We start from the raw sequence: 20,119 nt of genomic DNA, 5'->3' as shown, positions 1-20,119 counted from the left end.
AAAATCAACTTTAGACTTGTATAAATAATATTTAAAATGATAGATCTCTAAAATTAACTTTAAACTCATTAATTTTAATTTGTCTATTTATCCTAATTTTAATGGATAGATTTATCTTGTACCTGTTATTGATAGGAGATGGTATATATCTCGTGAAATTAGTCGAGATGTGCAATTTTATTATGTTACTAATATTTGCTCTGCTATTCTATCAAAATCTGCTAAAGAAAGAGTTATGGAACGTAAAATAAAAAAAATACGCTATTTATAAATAATAATTCTCCAAGCTGACAATTCAAAATTCATTTTTCCATTGCTCTTTGAGGCGGTTTGAATGAGCGTGGACAATTTCGAAATTTCCTATCCCTCCTAATATCATTGGAGCGAACGTCCAACTCAAGGGTTTGGTTAAGATCAAATATATAATAAACCTAACCATAGCATAAAGTCAAAGTAGCCTGCGAAACAAGTCAGCTCCTCTCTTCACCTGAGCTTAAAAAAATACCCCGTCGTTCTCCTTCTTCTTTCCGATCGCCGGAGCTTACCAAATCCGACGCCGTTTTCCCCTCCGATCGCAATGGTACCACCACCACAGCCGGCGGCGGCGTCGATTCACTCTCCGCCATCTCCCCAATATACTCAACAATTCTTAAGCAACGTTCTCTCCCAACGAGGTCCTTCTTCTCTTCCTTACTCCGAAGACGTCAAGTGGCTAATCCGTCAACACCTCGTTTCGTTAATCGACACGTGTCCTTCTCTTCAACCGAGAACCGCTACTTTCATTCACAACGACGGCCGTACTGTGAATCTCCTTCAGTCAAACGGCACCGTTCCGATGGTATATCTAGATGCAACCTACAACATTCCGGTCATTATTTGGTTAATGGAATCTTACCCTCGTCAATCACCGTTGGTGTTCGTGAACCCTACGCGCGATATGGTCATCAAAGACTCACATCCATTTGTGAACTCTTCCGGTATTGTTTCGATCCCTTATTTGACGAATTGGGTTTACCCAAGTTCGAATCTTGTTGAATTAACTCGTAATTTGAGTCATTTCTTTAGCCGTGATCCCCCTTTGTACACCCGACGGAATCCGAATCCGAACCCGCATCCTCCGCCGGGTACTAGTTTTTCGAGTAGTGGGTCGACCCGACCCGCGATACCACCTCGGGTGTATCCACCATCACCTTATGTGAGTGGGAGTGGAGGTGGGAGGGATCCGTCGGAGGTGTTTAAGAGGGATGCAATAGATGATCTTGTGGTGAAATTGCATAGTGATATTGAAGGGTTGGGGAAGGCGAGGGAGGCTGATATGGAAGGGTTGTTTAGTGCACAAGGAGTGTTGAGGTGTCGAGAGGAGGAGTTGAGGAGAGGGGTTAAGGAAATGCTGGATGAAAAGGAAGGGTTAGAGCAGCAATTACAGATGGTTTTGATGAATGCTGATGTATTGGAGGGGTGGGTTAGAGATAACGAAGCGAAAGTGAAGAAAATAGGGAATGTGAATGTGGACGTGGCGTTTGAGCTTTGTGATAGTCTTTCGAAACAGATATTGGATTGTACAGCCTCGGATTTGGCTATGGAGGATGTGATTTATTCGTTGGATAAAGCTATACAGGAGGGGGCGATTCCTTTTGATCAGTACTTGAGGAATGTTAGGTTGTTGTCGCGTGAACAATTCATTCATCGTGCCACGGCTTCAAAGGTTAAGGCTTCTCAGATGCAGGCGCAAGTTTCTCATATGGCTTCTAGGCTGTCTCAATATGCTTTGTCATAGATGTTTTGAATTACTTGGATTATGTGTGCACTATGGACGGAAGAGGTTAGTTTTTTTCAAGATAGGTTACTTGTGAATAATATGTCAATGCTTTATTTCTGTACAAAGAAATTTTGACACTGCATATTGGCATTCAATGACTGATAGCAAAAACATAGTGTGATTTGAGAGATTTTCCTAAATAATCCCCGATTTTTTAGTTTCTTTACGAGTTTTTGCAAGTCTAATTGGCGTTTGGACCAATGATTAGCTTATGTCATTATATTCAAAGAATGAGTTGTAACAAGTACTAAATCTATACATCTGCCTAAGATGGTTTAAGCCTTGTATATTTGTACCAATGAGTCCTTTTGTAAGTTATCATCTCTTTGTATACTACGTAACTTATTGTACTTCTCATGCTTCATTTGTTTACCACTTATAAATTTATCATTGGAAGTTCCAAAACTGACCCATTACCGAATTTTGAACCGCTCCCTAATTGACTCTCGGTTTCAAAAGTAAAAAAAGCTCCAAAACGTATCTCTCCTACTAAAACTGTTTGGTGTATGTTCACTCGTTGTCACATTGGCATGAAACTTCAGTAAGTGGAGCTTAATTGGTTGATTTGATAAACAAAAAGTAAACATCAAGGTTTATAGAGGAGATAAGTTTATTATTGGGCCATTTGGAAGATACAATTATTGTGAACACAATCTTTTTCTAATTCACTTGCATTTTCTCATGCTAGTTTGTCTAGCTATGATTCAGAGGCATTTCAGTTGAGGAGTTCTGTAAGCCCATTTGTTCTCTCTGAATTGACAAAAACTATTTGGGACTCCAACTTCTTTAATGTATTATAGCTTGAAGTCACATAAGATGCCATTTATATGAATGATTTCTATAAGTTGAATTAGATCTATGTCTTTGGAATTTTCTTTCACTGGATCTCCTACACATTATATGCCATAAAGTTCAGCTAGAGTGGGTTAATGCTAAGCAACTCCTTATAGAATTGTGTTCTTGTGGTATTTATACCACATTATGAACTAGACGTTTACATTTTAAAGTTAGAGTGAAGAGAAAATCATTAAATTCATATTGACTTTGTTTAAGTATCAAGGGACAAAAATGTATGGTAAGTGGTTTATTTCTAGTCATTTAGCTGAAGAAAATACTTGAGATTGTTGCTTGCCCTAAACTATACCTAGGTCTGCCTTATTATCCAATTTTAGGGGAGAGGGCGGGTGGGTTATTCCTGGTGTTGTCAAAGGCGTGCTTAAACCCTGAATCTAGGTGTAAAACATGGCGAGTGTTTCGCCTCGCTTAGTGTGTGCTTCAATGTCATCATCAAGGCTCTAAAACATAACTTTCCTTGCCAATGAGCCTAATCTTTTCTTTTTATATGAAGATAAATTTTGTATAGTTGACATCAAGAAGATGCAAAGTTACAAAAGATATGTTAGCTCTTACAACAACATGCCTTAAAACACAGGGAGCTAATCAAAAGCAAAAGAGGGCTATTAAGCCAGGCTCAGATAAATGGACAATTGAAAACTAAATACAAGAGGGCTATTATGCCAGGCTCAGATAAATGGACAATTGAAAACTTACTACAATTGACTTAATAACAAAGACAAGACTTGTCCATAGTAAAAGATTCGATAGTTGGTAAAGTTTCCTCCAAATACCACCTCCATGATAATTATGGGTTAAGAACTCTCCTCCTCTTCTGGCTCGGGGATACATTTACCTTTTCTTTCCTTTTTAACTTTGTCCAATCGCAACTTGATTGCCATGAACTGCTCCAACATGTGTTTGTCTGATAATATATTTGAACGAGGGTGCTCTTTTTCTTTCTCTATCAATGCTTGTACTTCTTTACAAAGATCTTCAAATGCCTCCAAGACATTTGATTTGCCTACATCAGCATGATCACGTTGGCGATCGTCTAGTTTCAATTCAAGAAATTTATTTGTTATTTTTTCTATACCTTTGGAGCCATAGGAATATGGTTTTCCACTTGGTGAAAAGAATAAAACACCAACATATGCTCCGGTCAGAGTTGAATATTCATTTGCTTTCTTGAACAAACTTTTTTTCCTTTTCGAGAAAGTAAAAGTATGTGCTTTCTTAGACTCAATCAACTTCATATCAATCTTTTGCCTACCCTTCCTGGCCCTCTTATCCATTGCAAAGAAATAAAATAATTAAAGAAGAAAATAAGATGTCATGGCTGAATAAGCCTGAGCAATTTTGAAAGGAATGATTGTGTAATTTATAGTAGGTGCGCAAGTCTATTTGTCACGTGTATTGTCATATCTATTTACTGTATCCATATTATGAGTCTATTTGTCATGTTTTTTTTTTATTGTTTTCGCATTATGAGTCTACTTGCCACCTATATGTTTATTTAGTGTTTTCATATTATGTGAATCTATAATGAGATTACCATGAATCCCAACAAAAATTGTCTTTTTATTTTTTCCACTACAATTGCAAATTAATAATGTTGTATTGCATCTAAAAAAAATGAAAACTAAATTGTCACATTTATTTAATACTTTCATATTATGAGTTTATTTGTCACGTGTATTGGCATGTATATTGATTGTTTTCATATTATGAGTCTATTTGTGACGTGTATTGTCACGTTTATCGAGTGTTATCATATTATGTGAATCTATTACAGGATTATCAGGAATCCCAACAGCGGTAGTTAAAATGATTCTGTAACACCCCAAATTTTTTGTAAGAAAAAAAAATAATTTTTTTTGTTTTGTTACGTTTTCGGATGATCTGACTTCGGGAGACCATAAACTCATCAGAATTTGGAAATTTGGGAAAACTCCGAAAATGAAAGTTGTAGATAATTGAAATACCTTTCCAACCATATGTCATGGGCTTATATATGACATCGGAATAAAAAGTTATGGACATTATAAGGCAGAAGGGTCAAGATGGGCAGAAAATTCGGCCCAACCCGATTCCAAGTCGGGTCAGACCCATATTTCTTACCATGTAAGGGATAATTTCAGCCTTATTTCTTCCATTTCATACCAGACACTTCCAGAACATCATATATATATATATATATATATATATATATATAGAACTTCTAGGCTAAGAAACCATTTTTGACCCAAATTCGAGTTCTAAATTCCAAAGCTCGTGAAGAGAAAGGCGTTGCACGTTGCGTTATCTTCACTTTGAGCTCAAAATCAGCGAAGAAGGAGTGTATTGATGTGGTTGCTTTACACTTAATGTAATATTGAGGTTCCTTTTTCCTTATTAGCAAGCTTGTTTAGAGATTTAACGGATTAGAATGAAGGAAGTAGCGTTATAAACTTGTTTGTTGCTTTGTTGAGACTTATGGATTAGGGGCTGTTTTGGTTGGATTAAACAAGTGGAGTTAGTTAAGTTATGATGTAGAATGATTGTTGATATTGTTGATAAGTTGTTGTTTTCGAAATTGGGAGAATAAACTCTTGTTTGGCAAACCCGTTTTTGGTTGGGACTGCTGTTAGAAATTTTAATATAACGCCTTGTGTAAAGCTTAGTTTAGAGTGATTCTAGATGTTCTGGAAAGCTATTTCATAGAGCTATAACTTTCATTTAGGCTCCAAAATCCAGTTTTGCTTTTATCGACTCGAAAAAGGGTGATGAAGTACAGGGGAGGTGTTGCCCAGATTTTTGTTTTGAAAATCCTACATTGACTGCTGTTGGTATTTTGAGCATATCGTTTTATACATAATTGTTGTAGGGGTGATTCGAAATTGTATGAGACCCTAAGACATATATCTATAACTTTCATTAAGGCATTTCTCCCATTTATCCCTTCGAAACTTAGCAACAATACAAGGCAGTAGTGCTTGTGTGCTAAAATGCCAAGGTTCGTGTATAAACTTGAGTTTGGAATATTATTTCCAATTCAACACCATTGCGGGTCCATAATTTACACAAAACTCAAACTAGTAATTATCACAAAACTATTATCTTCCTTTGTGCATAAAGACAAATCAAAGTATAAATCCGGTACATGGCATGACTTGAGTTAAAAACACACTTTAAAATAGCAAAACTAGTCACCCAGTTCAAGTTACAAGCATATGGTTTTGTTTTCACAAGCCTTCAAAATTTCATACATAAGCGCCACGTGTATCATGTACAAGTCCCCAAAATATTTACAAAAACTAGATGCATATGCAGATGTGATCTTCACCAGGGCTCCCAAAAAGTCTACTCCAAATGGCCATCTTCAAATTTCATCTCGCGCATTACCTATGATAGAAAACAACTATCGCTAAGCGTAAAGCTTAATGGTGTATAAACTTTGGGCTTGGAGCCATTAAATTCGCCAATTTCCTTGTTCGACGTAGGTGGCTCAATAAGGTAACAGTAAGTCCAAGTGAACAAGTATAACAAAGTATCGAATACAAACCTTGGATAGTTTCAAAATATCAACACTGCTATTCGAAGGCTCAAGTATCAAGAAAGCTTATAATTCAATTCAAAAGAGTTGTCAAATAATCAATTTCGCTCAATATGTACGTCATGCCATCACACTAAGCACAATCATTATTAAGACGGACCGGAGCCCCGAAATCAAGAAGGACCGAAGACCATATCAAGAAGGGTCGTCACCCAATATCAAGAGGATCAAAGACCATGTTGAAAGTGGCTTTCCACTCGTACTCGAGAATGGATGAAAATCCACCGTCAAGACGAAATGTAAATCCAAATTCAAGATGGACAAGATCCGAATCGAGAGGCATGCCAATATCGATGAAAAATCACCGTAACAAGAAGGACAAAGTCCCAACAAGAATGCAAAGTGATCAAGCAATTCGTACAAGTAGGCGATTTAGCAAAAGTTTTGCAATACTTGAGATAATAATCATACCATGATATAAGACGAAGTGTAAGGAAACAACCCATCAAGATACTTCAAATTTCGGAAAATAAAATATTCCAAGTTCAAGTTTATACACAAACCTTGGCGTTTTAGCACACAACAAGTTCTACCACCACTCGAGGAGTTCAATTCTTTTACGCCATAGACCAACCAAAATTCACTTCGTCAAACAGTTCCTCTTAGCTTGTATAAGAGCATATACACCTTAAATACACAATCAAATATCTACTTAAGTTTAAAAGTCTCAGCATATCGAAACTAAACATGAAATCAATGAAAATCAGCCCAAACTATCAAAACGGAAATTCTGGGCAGCACTACTGCCTTGTATTGTTGCTCAGTTTCGAAGGGGTAAATGAGAGAAATAGGCTTTGTGGCCTCAATGAAAGTTATAGATATATGTCTTAGGGTCTCATACAATTTCGAATCACCCCTACAACAATTATGTACAAAACGATATGCTCAAAATACCAACAACAGTCCATGTAGGATTTTCAAAATAAAAATCTGTGCAGCACCTCTCCTGTACTTCATCACCCTTTTTCGAGTCGATAAAAGCAAAACTGGATTTTGGAGCCTAAATGAAAGTTATAGCTCTATGAAATAGCTTTCCAAAACATCTTGAATCACTCTAAACTAAGCTTTACACAAGGCGTTATATTAAAATTTCTAACAGTAGTCCCAACCAAAAATGGGTTTGCCAAACAAGAGTTTATTCTCCCAATTTCGAAAACAACAACTTATCAACAATCATTCTACATCATAACTTAACTAACTCCACCTGTTTAATCCAACCAAAATAGCCCCTAATCCATAAGTGTCAACAAAGCAACAAACAAGTTTATAACGCTACTTCCTTTGTTCTAATCCGTTGAATCTCTAAACAAGCTTGCTAATAAGGAAAAAGGAACCTCAATCTTACCTTAAATGTAAAGAAACCAGATCAATACACTCCTTCTTCGCTGATTTTGAGCTCAAAGTGAAGATAACGCAACGTGCAACGCCTTTCTCTTCACGAGCTTTGGAATTTAGAACTCGGATTTGGGTCAAAAATGGCTTCTTAGCCTAGAAGTTCTCTCTCTATATATATGATGTTCTGGAAGTGTATGGTATGAAACGGAAGAAATAAGGCTGAAATTATCCCTTACATGGTAAGAAATATGGGTCTGACCCGACTTGGAATCGGGTTGGGCCGAATTTTCTGCCCATCTTGACCCTTCTGCCTTATAATGTCCATAACTTTTTATTCCGATGTCATATATAAGCCCATGACATATGGTTGGAAAGGTATTTCAATTATCTACAACTTTTATTTTAGGAGTTTTCCCAAATTTCCAAATTCTGATGGGTTTATGACCTCCCGAAGTCAAATCACCCGAAAACGTAACAAAAAAAAAATATATTTTTTTTTCTTAAATTTTTTTTGGGGTGTTACAGATTCTGTTGTATGAGACGTAGTGTTGGCTAGTCAAGAATTCCCATGTTCAGAAGGTGCATATTGTGGAAATGAGGATGCTAAGGTGAATGTATGGGCATAGTAGGAGCGATAAGATTAGGAATGAGAATTTTCGAGCAGAGGTGGGAGTGACCTCAGTGGTGTACAAGATGATGGAAATGAGTCTGAGATGGTTTGAGCATGTGAAAAGGAGATGCGTGGATGCTCTAGTGAGCAGGTGCGAGAGGTTAGATATAGTGGGTGCGAGCAGAGGTAGAGGTAGGCCGAAAAAGTACTGGAGAGAGGTTATTACTTATTATATAGGACATGGCATAGCTCTAGCTTACCAAGGATATGACCTTAGATAGGAGGGTGCGAATTAGGGTAGAAGGTCAGTCGTAGTAGAGTATTCTCTTGCTACCCGAAGGGTTTAGGCTAAGTGGTGTTTGTCATTGTATTAGCTTTATTCTGTATTGTCTTGCTCTTGCTTTTGCTTTCTAGCACCATATGTTTTTATGATGTTTCGGTTATTGTACTATTTGATTGTTGTTATTTTCTCCGTAGTAGTTGTTACATTTTCTTCACTGTCATTTTATCATTTCATCCTAATTTTGATTTGTTGTACTTGAGCCGAGGGTCTTTCGAAAATAGGTTCTCTACCTCCACAAGGTAGTGGTAAGGTATGCATACACTCTACCTTCCCGTATGTTGTTGTTGTTCGAAGAGCCAATGAAATCTACAAAAGAACCTACGTCATTTACAGGAAGCAGTAATAAACATCTACCCTTAAGAACTGAGATAGGGGTTGAAATCTACTTTGCGCAGACTCTTCACTTCTTATGCCACACTCGTGTCGGATTCTCCACAAATACACTTTCTTTGTAGAATCCGACACGCACCCGTTGACCTTTTTAAAGAGTTCGAACAACATAGGTTGAAATCCTATCAAAACATCTTATGTTCCTTTCTATTCAAACACACCCAAAAATACAGCTAGGGATCATTTTCCATATGTTCTTAATGGCTTTGCTGATTCTCCAAGAATTCGAGCTTTCAACTCCTTCCCATATAGTCAAAGGTAGTGCCCAAGAGAGGTCAAAAACTGATATTTCATTGTCATAAAAAAAAATTCAATTTTTTGTCAAATATTTGTTATTCATGCTTATAATTGTTTCTCTTAGACTACCCATACATATTTGTATTTGTTTTTCATTTGCACCTTTCTTCATTAAAGTCCACACTTTATTCGCGCTTAAAGCCATGGTGGAACTTAGAGATTTTTTTGCACTTTTCGAGTTTGATAACACTAGTTCTCCCTTGGTGATAGTGGTTGATTTGTCCCGAGGCCCAATATGTTTGTTTGATTTATAATATATCAATCATCAATGGCAAAGGAACAACAACAACAACAACAATCACCCAGTGAAATCCCACAACGTGGGGTCTGGGGAGGATAAAGTATACGCAGACCTTACTCCTATCAAGGTAGGACGGCTGTTTTCGAGAGACCTCGGCTCAAGGCAAAGGAAGAAAAGAGTAATTTCTAATAGTTAGTTTAGCAGAAAAAAAACCCATCACAGTGAGGTTCGAATTTATCTAATCATGTGAATTTGAAACCTTGAAATTTCTTTTTGTTACCTTTTTTGATGAAGTAATTTTAAAATCTTGATGTATACAGTTATATTATTAGTAGGATGGTGCGGAATATTTTGGAACCTTATTTTAATAAATGCAGATTTGGGATGACTTAGAATGAAAAGAGCATCATATAAATTAGGAGGGAGGAAGTATATGATAACCTGCAGGGATTTTGATACTTTACAGGAGGTAAAGCATCAAACACTTCCTTAAGGCTTGACCTTTGCTTACTGTGTCAGGCCCTTCAAATAAAGGGGATTGTTGAGTCTTTGTTTAGAAGAAAGGGACTTAAGTTTTAATTCTTAGATAAAAGGGAACTTTTTTGGATTAGTGGTTGAACTAGCTTTTGGAGTTAAGTTGGTGCAAGGGCTATATCTTACGTGGTATCATAGCCTATAATTGTCCCTGTTTGAGGGCCCATGTTATATTGTCCACACTCCGGTTGGCGATCTGGGATTGCGGGGTATTATAGTGGGGTAGAATCCCACTTTAATTGGGGAATGGTTGGTGATTTTCTTATATGGACTTGAACAATTCTCTCCTTTCGAGCTAACCTTTGGGGTTGAGTGGCTCAAGGACCGTATCTTCACAACCTCCAAGTTTTTAGCAATTATCATTCAACCCCAAGCCACTTAATTACTCGAGTACTGTCAAAGTCCCTCTTTTTTAAAAAAGGAAACTTACGGGGTCTTTGTCCCCAAATATTCTCTGCTGTCTCTCCATACCAGAAACTTCATCATCTTGAATGTATATTCTTATCAGTCCACCTTTATTAAATTTGAAATATGATGACTGACTTGTCTCCCTTTTGTTTTGATTTGCTTTCTTTCACCTTCTTTCCAATTTTTGATGGGCCTCGGTACTGGATTTTTGAAGTGTTGTAGATAAGATAGTTTTTGGAAATAAACCTAGTGATATGTCTTGCAGTCTTGACGAAGAATATTAACACGGATTTGATTAATCTTGCAGTAGAAAAGAAATAATTGATGGTCGAGATTGACAAAGGAGACATGAGGTTTTGGACTTAAATGTCAGTGAGCTTGCGACTGTGGGGTGGAGTGGGGCAGTCGAAGATTATTATATAAGAGGAAGAAGTTGGATGTCAGGGTGAACAAACTGGGAGATATATGTAATTCCTTTTCTACAGGGAATCAAGGAAGAAATTCTTCTGATATTGCGGTTACTCTTTCAGAATCTCATCCTGAGACCTAAGTATGCCATTCTTTTCCGACATGGCTTCTATTTCTTCACATTTCTAAACTTTCTCAATTATTGACCCAAAACAAGTTTTCCAGTTTCTGTTCTTTTCTATTTAATAGGAGAATGAGAAACTCAGAAAATCTCTCAACTCTGAACAAGATAATTAATGGTTTGTTGTTAATTTCTGATCTCTTCATTTGGGAGCTCCATTGCTTGGGCTCTTCAAAATATTGCCAGATGTGTATCGGATCCTCCAAAAGCTATGTATAGTTTAGAGGATCCACCATGGGTGGCAACATTTATGGAGGGTCCAAGCAAGACTGTTTGAATGATCTGCAATGTGGTACTGGAAATGAGTATAATCTCTTGAATGATCTGCAATGAGGTACTGAAAATTCTTAATGTTCTTGGGACTTGCAACTAATCAAGTTGTATGAGTTGTTAAGTGAAGTGGTCTATCGGAAACAAACTCTCTACACCTTTAAGGTTTGCGTACACACTATCCTCCCCAGACACTACTTTGTGGTATTACGCTTGACGATTTGATATAGATGAATTAAGCAAGTTTTTGTTTTTGATAGGTATGGAGGAGACTATATAGTTTGAAGTAATTGCTTTGAAAGCTATTGTCATTATTTGATTCACTTGTTGTGCACTTGCTTAACATTCGCTTGAATTGTTGTATGAAATGAGTGTAGTATCTATTCTCAATTTAATGTTTGATATGTGAATCACCGACTCACACGATATCTAGCTATCAGGGTCCTTCGTTTATCGTCTTGGCAGTTGAATATTGCCTTAGGACTAAACATGATCTTAAGTTCTCCCTATGGCGCGATTTAATTTCAATTGTTTAAATTCGAGATTTTTGAGATTATTACGGGTGAAACTACGGTTGTGGTTGCGGGTTTATTCGAAACCTATGTTTTCGATGCAGAGCATAATATGTGTGAATACTCACTACAACTTGAATATTGAAGTAGATATGAACCAATAATTTTAAGAAGTACTATGAATTTTAAATGTTGAATCCATTAAGTCAAATCTGTGAATCTGTCTTTGTCAACTGCTATTGGTAAATTGTTTTTCCACATGATTAATTTGAATTTATAATGCGTTAGACCTATTAAACATGAAAATGCTTTATATATATATATTTTTTTTTAATTTTCAGAACTAAGATATCTAACTAAAGGTTCAAAGATATCTAAATAAATATTCTTAATAATGATGAAAGACGGATCCAAAATAATTAAAATTGTAAACTTTATATTCAATAGTAATCATATTAGTGAATCTTGTCCCTTAAAACTTACCCAGTGTTAATTAGGTAGACGTCTATCAAGCAACGGTGTTGTCCCTATTCATGATTGTTCATTTAAAATAATTTATTAAAACTCACTTATCAATCAGCAATTGGACTTATCATTTATTATTATTTGATACATCTTCTGACTTTCTTACTAACTTCAATTATTTTTCTAAAATAAATCAAAGTGAGTAGCAGTTCCATATGCAGAAACATGGAGAATGATGAAGCATTACGTTGCAAGAATCAACATGCCTTGTGCCTTTTCATTATAAATTCAAGGAAAATAGTCAATTTTGGCCTTAAATTATAGAATAGAATAATTTATCCCCCCCCCCCTCTTTTTTTCTTCAAGAAAATACAAATAGCAAATAATGAAATGATTATAAAAAAAGAAATATTGAGAAGTTCTCGTACAATGACTTATTAATCGAAATCAGCATGATTGGATATCATCTAAACATATGAAAGAGGAGCAATTATGGTTTAATTAGATACATGTATATTTTTCCCACTTATTTTAATTTCACGAGGTATAAATATATAATAACTTTTTTTTGAGTTAAAAGTTTATAAGAAATAATTTTTTTACTCCGCTCCACGTTTCATAAAAATAGGAATGAGATTTGAATATGCCTTATTCTCTTCATATATATTTATGAAATTATACGAGATATGTTATTTTAAAATGAAATCATTTTCCTTTGTATGTATCATGCTTTGGTCCCTCCTCCTCTAATGGTATTTTTCATTTTGTTTTGTTTTAATTTTTTTCCCCGTATATTTGTCTTGATTGGTGAGAACTGAGGCTTGAGGGGCTTTTATTCTTGCCCTTTAAAAGTCTATTAATTAATAAATATTTTTCATCTTGATTTAGACTTGTTAACTTTATACCTAATTCACAAAGGTTGAGCTCTGTAATTAAAAATTTAAAACATAAGATACATTTCCTCTATTCTTTTCTAAACTCTAATGATAATTTAGTTTTTTAATGCTACACATGATTGTATAATTGATAATTCTAATAAGGAAATATACAAAATAAAGCTATTAATGTTATCGGAGTGTTATATGATAGAATGATATTTAACATCAATCACAGTGAAATATAAGTTCCAGAGAATAGTTATAAGATTAATAATGTTATATGTTTGTGAGTTTGAGTGTAAAAGTCCAACATATACACAAAATGAGTGTTGTAGAGTTGCATATCTTAAGATGAATACACAGTCATATAATATTAGAATATTAAAAGTTATCATATTCACTAGAAGGTGCAAGTAGCAGGCATTGAGGATGAAATGAGTGAAGTTGCTGTAATAATTTGGTCATATCATGGGTCGACTTACAGATGCATTGATTTGTAGGTGTGAAATCATGGTGAGTGAAGATGTTAAAAGAAAACGAAGTTGACCTAAAATCAACCTACAATTTCATGGGATCAATGTAGATTTAGGGTATGTTCAACTTTCTCATGTTTGGCCGGTCAAAATATCAAAATAATAATAATAATAAAAAAGACTTATCTAATCCAAATAGGTACAATAAGTTCTATAAGTGACATTTTAAATTCATTAATATTATATATAATTATTTTTAGAATAATATTATTTATTACTTATCAAATACCAAAAAATACTCCCTCTATTCTATATTAATTGAATTTTTGAGGATTTTTTCATTGTTCAAGGTGGATGTTTGAAACTTTTTTCATAGTTGCCCTTTCATTTATTGAAGTTTTTTATTTTCTAGGAGATAAATCACACTACTTGCAAAGTTATATTTATGATTTTACAAAGGATAATAGTAGAAAGTATGATTCAAATTATGTCATTAAATATTTTTCTTAATATATGTGCATTGCCTCACAAATTCAATTAATATGAAATAGAGAGAGTAATAATTTAGAAACCTCTTTTTTTTTTCTTCCTAACTAGATGAATGAAGATTTTGACATTTGACCATAAAGTTAGAGAAAACAAGGGACCTAAGCACTTGGTTTCTACTTACCATTAAATCCTTTTTTTCTTGTTTTATTACAAAACTCAAAAAGTAGACTAATTTTATGGCAAACGTTGCTCTCATCCTCACATGATTTTGTGGGCTTATGTTGTTGTTTTCACTCAAAAACACCAGCCATTTGTCTTCTACCCATTGTTTTGATTTCCTTTCCCCCCTCTTAATTGTTCAATATTTGAAAAATAAAATAAAAATTCTAGGTAATACTACCCTTAAATTTTGTCATTAATTACTCCCTTCGCCTTGAAAGAGGAGATACTAATTATTTTTTAATCACATCTAGGGGAGAATCAAACTCTCAATAACTAAAAAAGGAAAATAATAAATATATAATAAATCTCACTATAAATTAAAAATTCAAATAACCAATTAACCGAGTTACTTATTTTCAAAAGAAATATCAAGATGATAGAAATTCTCACTCATCTTTTAATTATTCTCAACAAATTTGAAAATACATAAAGAAATGATAGTCTGATTTCTTTATAAATACAAATAGTTAACTAATTTCCTCTTAGTAAGTGGCATTATGACATAGTTAATATTTAACAATCATTTAAGAAACACATATGGGTAATTTGATCAAACATTCCTCATGATTAATACTCCCTCTATTTCGTATTAACTGAATTTTTAAGATAATGCACACATATTAAGAAAAAAAATCAAGGACAAAATTTAAACCATATTTTTCTCTATTATTCTTTTGTTTAATCAGTCTCATAAAGATGATTAAATGTGAAATTATAAATATAAATAGTCCGTTATTGGAGTATAACTTTGTAAGTAGTGTAATTTAACTCCTAAAAAATTACAAAACTTCATTAATAGAAATGGTAAACATGAAAAAAGATTCAAACATTCGTATTGAATTTTGAACAATTCAACTATTTTGAACAATGAAAAAAACTTTAGAAATTCAGTTAATATGGAATAGAGGGAGTACTATCTATCACACAATTTTCCCTATCAAAGGAGGAATTTGAAATTATCTATGAAATCAATTTAATAAGCCTTAAATCTAAGGTTTTTTCGATTTATTGACATTAAATAATGAACACTTTAAATCACATACATTGATCTTTCTAAAATTTGAATTGTAGATATTTAATAATAATGCTATTAATAGGTACTTAATTAGAGTATCTTTTTATTCTAATGTCTAAATAAAATTTACTAATTAACTTAAAAAGTTGTCAAAGGTATTTTACTTTTACTTATCAACTTGATTTAAAAATACAATACAAATAAATATTTATTAGATAATAAATGTCTTTTTATCCTTAATCAGAACAAAGGTCTCTAAAATTTGAAAATAGAGTTGACTTTAATAGAAAACATTTCACTCCTAAAATGAAGCTTTTCGGTTTCATCCCTCCCTAAAACGTGTATCGAACACCAAGTGGAAAAAACCTGAAAAAAAATGTGTGAGGGCAAAATGGTCAAATGACAAAAACCGCTGGTTGCGTGCACAAGGGGTCGATAACATCGATGGTATTGTAGCCGCCCACCAACTCCTTGTGGCCTTATTATAAAAGCCTAACTTTCTCTCCCAATTTCCCAACTCTCTATAAACTTCTCTTACTTTCTACAAATCTTGTTTTTAAGCTTCTTAATCATGTCTTGCTATAAGGGAAAGTATGCTGGTAAGTAATCTTATTTTGCTCAAATCTTGATTTTTTGATCCAAGATTGGATTTTTTTTGATAGATCTTGTTGTTTTTTCATCTGGGGTTGTGTTGTTTTTGGATCTAGGTTGTTGGGTATTTTTTATTGTTTATTTTTCTGTAAAGACTACAACTTTCTTGAAGAAAAAAGTTTTGATCTTTGTGTTTGAAGGATCCCTTTCATGGTCCCACTAGTAGATCTTTATCTTTGTTTTTATCTTTGGTTTGTTTATTGAGATTGTTCTCATTTGCTTCATTTGTTGCTTAATTATTAATCATATAGTTTGAGTTTTTTTTATAATCTCTGTTGCATGATTAGGCTGGATCTGATTTATCTTGTGCTAGTCAGTTGTAGCATGTTAGTTCCTGTTTTAGTTTAGTTTTTGTATATCTTGATAGCCCAGATTTGATTTGTTTATAGTTTCTAGATCTAATAGTAGGCTAAAGTTGAAATCTTTTTAACAAATAGTACCAATTGTTCTTGAAAATTAGGATTCATGTTCTTGATTAGTATGGCTACGTGATTAAATCTGTCAATTTGAGTGTTTTTGTTTTATGTTTTAGTCTATGTTGCTTGGACTCTTTCGAAATTGTTGCCATATGCTTGTTAGATCCATAAAGATGGTGTATTTTTGGAGAATTGAAATAAGTTTTAGTGGTTGTTAAGAGGTAATAAATGGTTGATTTTCTGCAGATGAGCTTATTAAGAATGCTGCATACATTGGCACCCCTGGAAAGGGTATCCTTGCTGCTGATGAATCCACTGGAACAATTGGAAAGCGTCTCTCGAGCATCAATGTGGAGAATGTAGAATCAAACAGGAGGGCTCTCCGTGAGCTTCTCTTTTGCACCCCTGGTGCTCTTCAGTACCTTAGCGGTGTTATCTTGTTCGAGGAGACACTTTACCAGAAGACTGCTGCTGGTATGTTTTGTAGAACTTAATTTGTTAGCACTGATATGCATTTTACTTGATTGTTGAATTGAAGTGTCGTTCTCAGCTCGTTTAGGATTGAGGCGTTCTCAGCTCGTTTAGGATTGAGGCGTAGTAGTTCCCGATTCCAATTTGTTTAGGACTGAGACATAGTATTAGAGTAGTAGTTGCATTACACTGATGATCTGATATTGGTGGCAGGCAAGCCTTTTGTGGAAGTCATGAAGGAAGCCGGAGTCCTTCCTGGTATTAAGGTTGACAAGGGTACTGTTGAGCTCCCCGGGACCGATGGTGAGACCACTACTCAAGGTCTTGATGGCCTTGCAGAGCGTTGCCAAAAGTACTATGAGGCTGGTGCTAGGTTTGCCAAATGGCGTGCCGTGCTGAAGATTGGTGCCAATGAGCCATCTCAGCTCGCCATTAATGATAACGCCAATGGACTTGCCAGATACGCCATTATCTGCCAGCAAAATGGTCTTGTACCCATTGTTGAGCCTGAGATCCTTGTTGATGGAGCTCATGACATTCAGAAGTGTGCTGATGTTACCGAGCGTGTTCTTGCTGCTTGCTACAAGGCTCTCAATGACCACCATGTCCTTCTTGAGGGTACCTTGTTGAAGCCTAACATGGTCACACCCGGTTCTGAATCCGCCAAGGTTGCACCAGAAGTGATTGCTGAGTACACCGTCCGTGCCTTGCAGCGCACAATGCCACCTGCTGTTCCCGCTGTGGTGTTCTTATCTGGCGGTCAGAGTGAAGAGGAGGCCACCGTCAACCTCAACGCCATGAACAAGCTCCAGACCAAGAAGCCATGGTCGCTTTCCTTCTCTTTCGGACGTGCTCTTCAGCAGAGCACCCTCAAGGCATGGGGCGGAAAAGAGGAGAATTTGCAGAAGGCACAAGCTGCATTCCTTATCAGGTGCAAGGCCAACTCCGAGGCTACACTCGGAAAGTACGCCGGAGCTTCCAACTTGAGTGAGGGTGCTTCCGAGAGCCTTCATGTCAAGGACTACAAGTACTAGATCAAAGTTTTTAGTTTTGGTGTATGTTTTTTCCTTATTTCTGTTTTGAAAATGAGATGACAATATGGTTTTACAAAAATGTCTTTATCTGTGGACATAATGTGTAAGGCTTTTTTTTTTTACGTTTAATAAAAAACTTTTGAGAAACAATATTGGCTTTGTGACATCTTCATGTAACAGTTTTTGGGGTTGGTTTATTAAATGAATATTATGTATTGCCATTATGAACTGCCTTTTTTGTTATGCCATTTCAGTCGTGCTATTATAGTTAATTGTGTTTTAAAATCTCTGAACATGGTTAAATGGTTCTTGATGCACTGCCTTCTTTTTCTGTGACTTTAAATGTTATGTTTCATGTCTTACACTCTTATGGTTGTCAAGCTAACCCCATATGGGACTGACGGAAGGTCTTGTTTTTAGTACGACTGATTAACCTTATGCCAATATAGGGATATAAGTTGTGATGTTTTTAGTACGACTGATTAACCTTATGCCAATATAGGGATATAAGTTGTGAAGGTAGACTCGTTATCCATACTTGGATGATCGGAGGACCAACCAGTATAGGAACAGAAGGAAGATGGGGATGAACGGAGGACCAACCAGTATAGGAACAGAAGGAAGATGGTTATGAAGGCGGTCTAGTTTTTCGTACTGGCCAACCTTATTCCAATATAGGGATAAAAGTTGTGAAGAGGACCTCGTTATTCAACATAGGTATAGACGAGAGATAGTTGTATAGGTGATCTTGTTATTCATACATCTTATCGGATGAATGGAGGACCGACCAACCTCGATCTTTATAAGCATTAACGGATTCTGGAGTGCCTATCACTCTCTTGGTTAAAATTAATTCTTGGTTTTAAAATGACATTAAGGGGAAAATGATCTTATAAATAAATTCCAACGGTTAGTTTTTTTTGTATAGGAATCTGTGGATTGGTCCCAATTTTCTTCTTTTATTGGTATGTGAAATGTAGTTATCTACATGTGGGGTTGTTTGCTACCTAACCTATTTTCTTGATTGTGGTCCCTTGTCTGTTTGCACATTTGACTCTTTTTTTCAACTTATCTATCATGTGATACTTTGTGGGGTAGGTGTGTGGGCTCAAATTAAAACCGCTTTTCTTAGTAATGCTTTTTTCTTTTGTGTTGGTGTTCTTGGTTTGTCTTGGCTCAACCCTAAGGTGCTGGAAATTATGAGTTTTCAAATTTAAATCTCAATGAGGTAAGAAATGCTAGGTGAGTTTTTTGATTTGCCTTAGCCTAGTTGACACAGTAATGTGATACATGTGCTGGTAAAAGATAAATAAATTTCGATAAAATAATCGAGGTACATGTAAGTTGATTTGAACACCACCGTTATCAAGGAAAAGAGTTGGTTGTCTGCCATATTTCACTTAAGGCCTACATGATACATCGAAACCTCTCTATTTCTATTTTCATTATGTGGGCTTATGTAGGGAAAAAAAAAGGGCTTGTGTGTTTAGAATGAATGTAATTTTAGTATATTTTAACTTTCCAAATGGCTAAAGTGAGTCTAAAGGCCCAAGAGTTGAAGGCTAATACATATGGAAAACAATTAAATTTATGAATTTGGGTTTCATGATTTTGAAATGGCAAAATAAATAATGTTAGTTATTGTGAATATGGTGAGTATTGGTCATGCTGTTTTCAATGGATCTACTAAATTTCACGTTAAATGGAGTCCGTTAATCAAATTTAGAAAAATTAACATGTGTTAATACACACAAAAAAAGGATCAAATTCATGAATTCAGATTTCATGACCTTGAAACGCCAAAATAAATGGCCTTAGTCATGGCAAACATAGTGAGTGTTGATCACCATGTTGTTTCTGATGGACCCTCCAAATTTCATGATAAACAGAGTATGTCAACTAAATTCACCAAAATCAACATATATTAATACACACAAAAATAATAATTAAACTCACGAATTCAAATTTTATGACTCTGAAATACCAAAATAAACAACATTAGATATGTTGAATATGGTGAGTATTGGGCACTAGGCCCTTTTAATGGACCCACCAAATTTCAGCCAAACGAAATCTGTCAACTAAATTTAGAAAAGTCAACATACACTAATACACACAAAAAACGTCAAATTCATAAATTTGAGATTCATGACCTCAAATGTCAAAATAGCCACGTTAGTCATAACAAACATGATAAATATTGATTACTAGATCATTTTTGATAAACA

At 35.0% G+C, this 20,119-nt stretch overlaps 3 protein-coding genes across 3 annotated transcripts; 2 read left to right on the top strand and 1 right to left on the bottom strand.

The window, feature by feature from the left end:
* The first annotated feature begins 432 nt into the window (after nt 1-432).
* On the top strand, nt 433-11,655 carry LOC129882110 (protein ELC-like). Its single transcript, XM_055956262.1, has 2 exons — nt 433-1,822; nt 10,714-11,655. Exon 1 carries the CDS (start codon nt 578-580, stop codon nt 1,775-1,777), a length of 1,200 nt encoding a protein of 399 aa, XP_055812237.1. The 5' UTR covers nt 433-577; the 3' UTR covers nt 1,778-1,822; nt 10,714-11,655.
* Nucleotides 3,469-3,948, bottom strand: LOC129881966 (agamous-like MADS-box protein AGL29). The gene has a single exon (XM_055956075.1). The coding sequence runs from the start codon at nt 3,946-3,948 to the stop codon at nt 3,469-3,471; it is 480 nt and encodes a 159-aa protein (XP_055812050.1).
* A 4,107-nt stretch (nt 11,656-15,762) lies between the features above and the next one.
* On the top strand, nt 15,763-18,041 carry LOC129882109 (fructose-bisphosphate aldolase 6, cytosolic). Its single transcript, XM_055956261.1, has 3 exons — nt 15,763-15,918; nt 16,633-16,860; nt 17,071-18,041. The coding sequence occupies exons 1-3, from the start codon at nt 15,891-15,893 to the stop codon at nt 17,889-17,891; spliced, it is 1,077 nt and encodes a 358-aa protein (XP_055812236.1). The 5' UTR covers nt 15,763-15,890; the 3' UTR covers nt 17,892-18,041.
* The last annotated feature ends 2,078 nt before the right edge of the window (nt 18,042-20,119 follow it).

This window comes from Solanum dulcamara, chromosome 3, assembly GCF_947179165.1.
Source record: "Solanum dulcamara chromosome 3, daSolDulc1.2, whole genome shotgun sequence".
Lineage (NCBI taxonomy): Eukaryota > Viridiplantae > Streptophyta > Magnoliopsida > Solanales > Solanaceae > Solanum > Solanum dulcamara.
The sequence above is the reverse complement of the archived record's forward strand: the minus strand, read 5'-3'. Positions and strand labels throughout refer to the sequence as shown.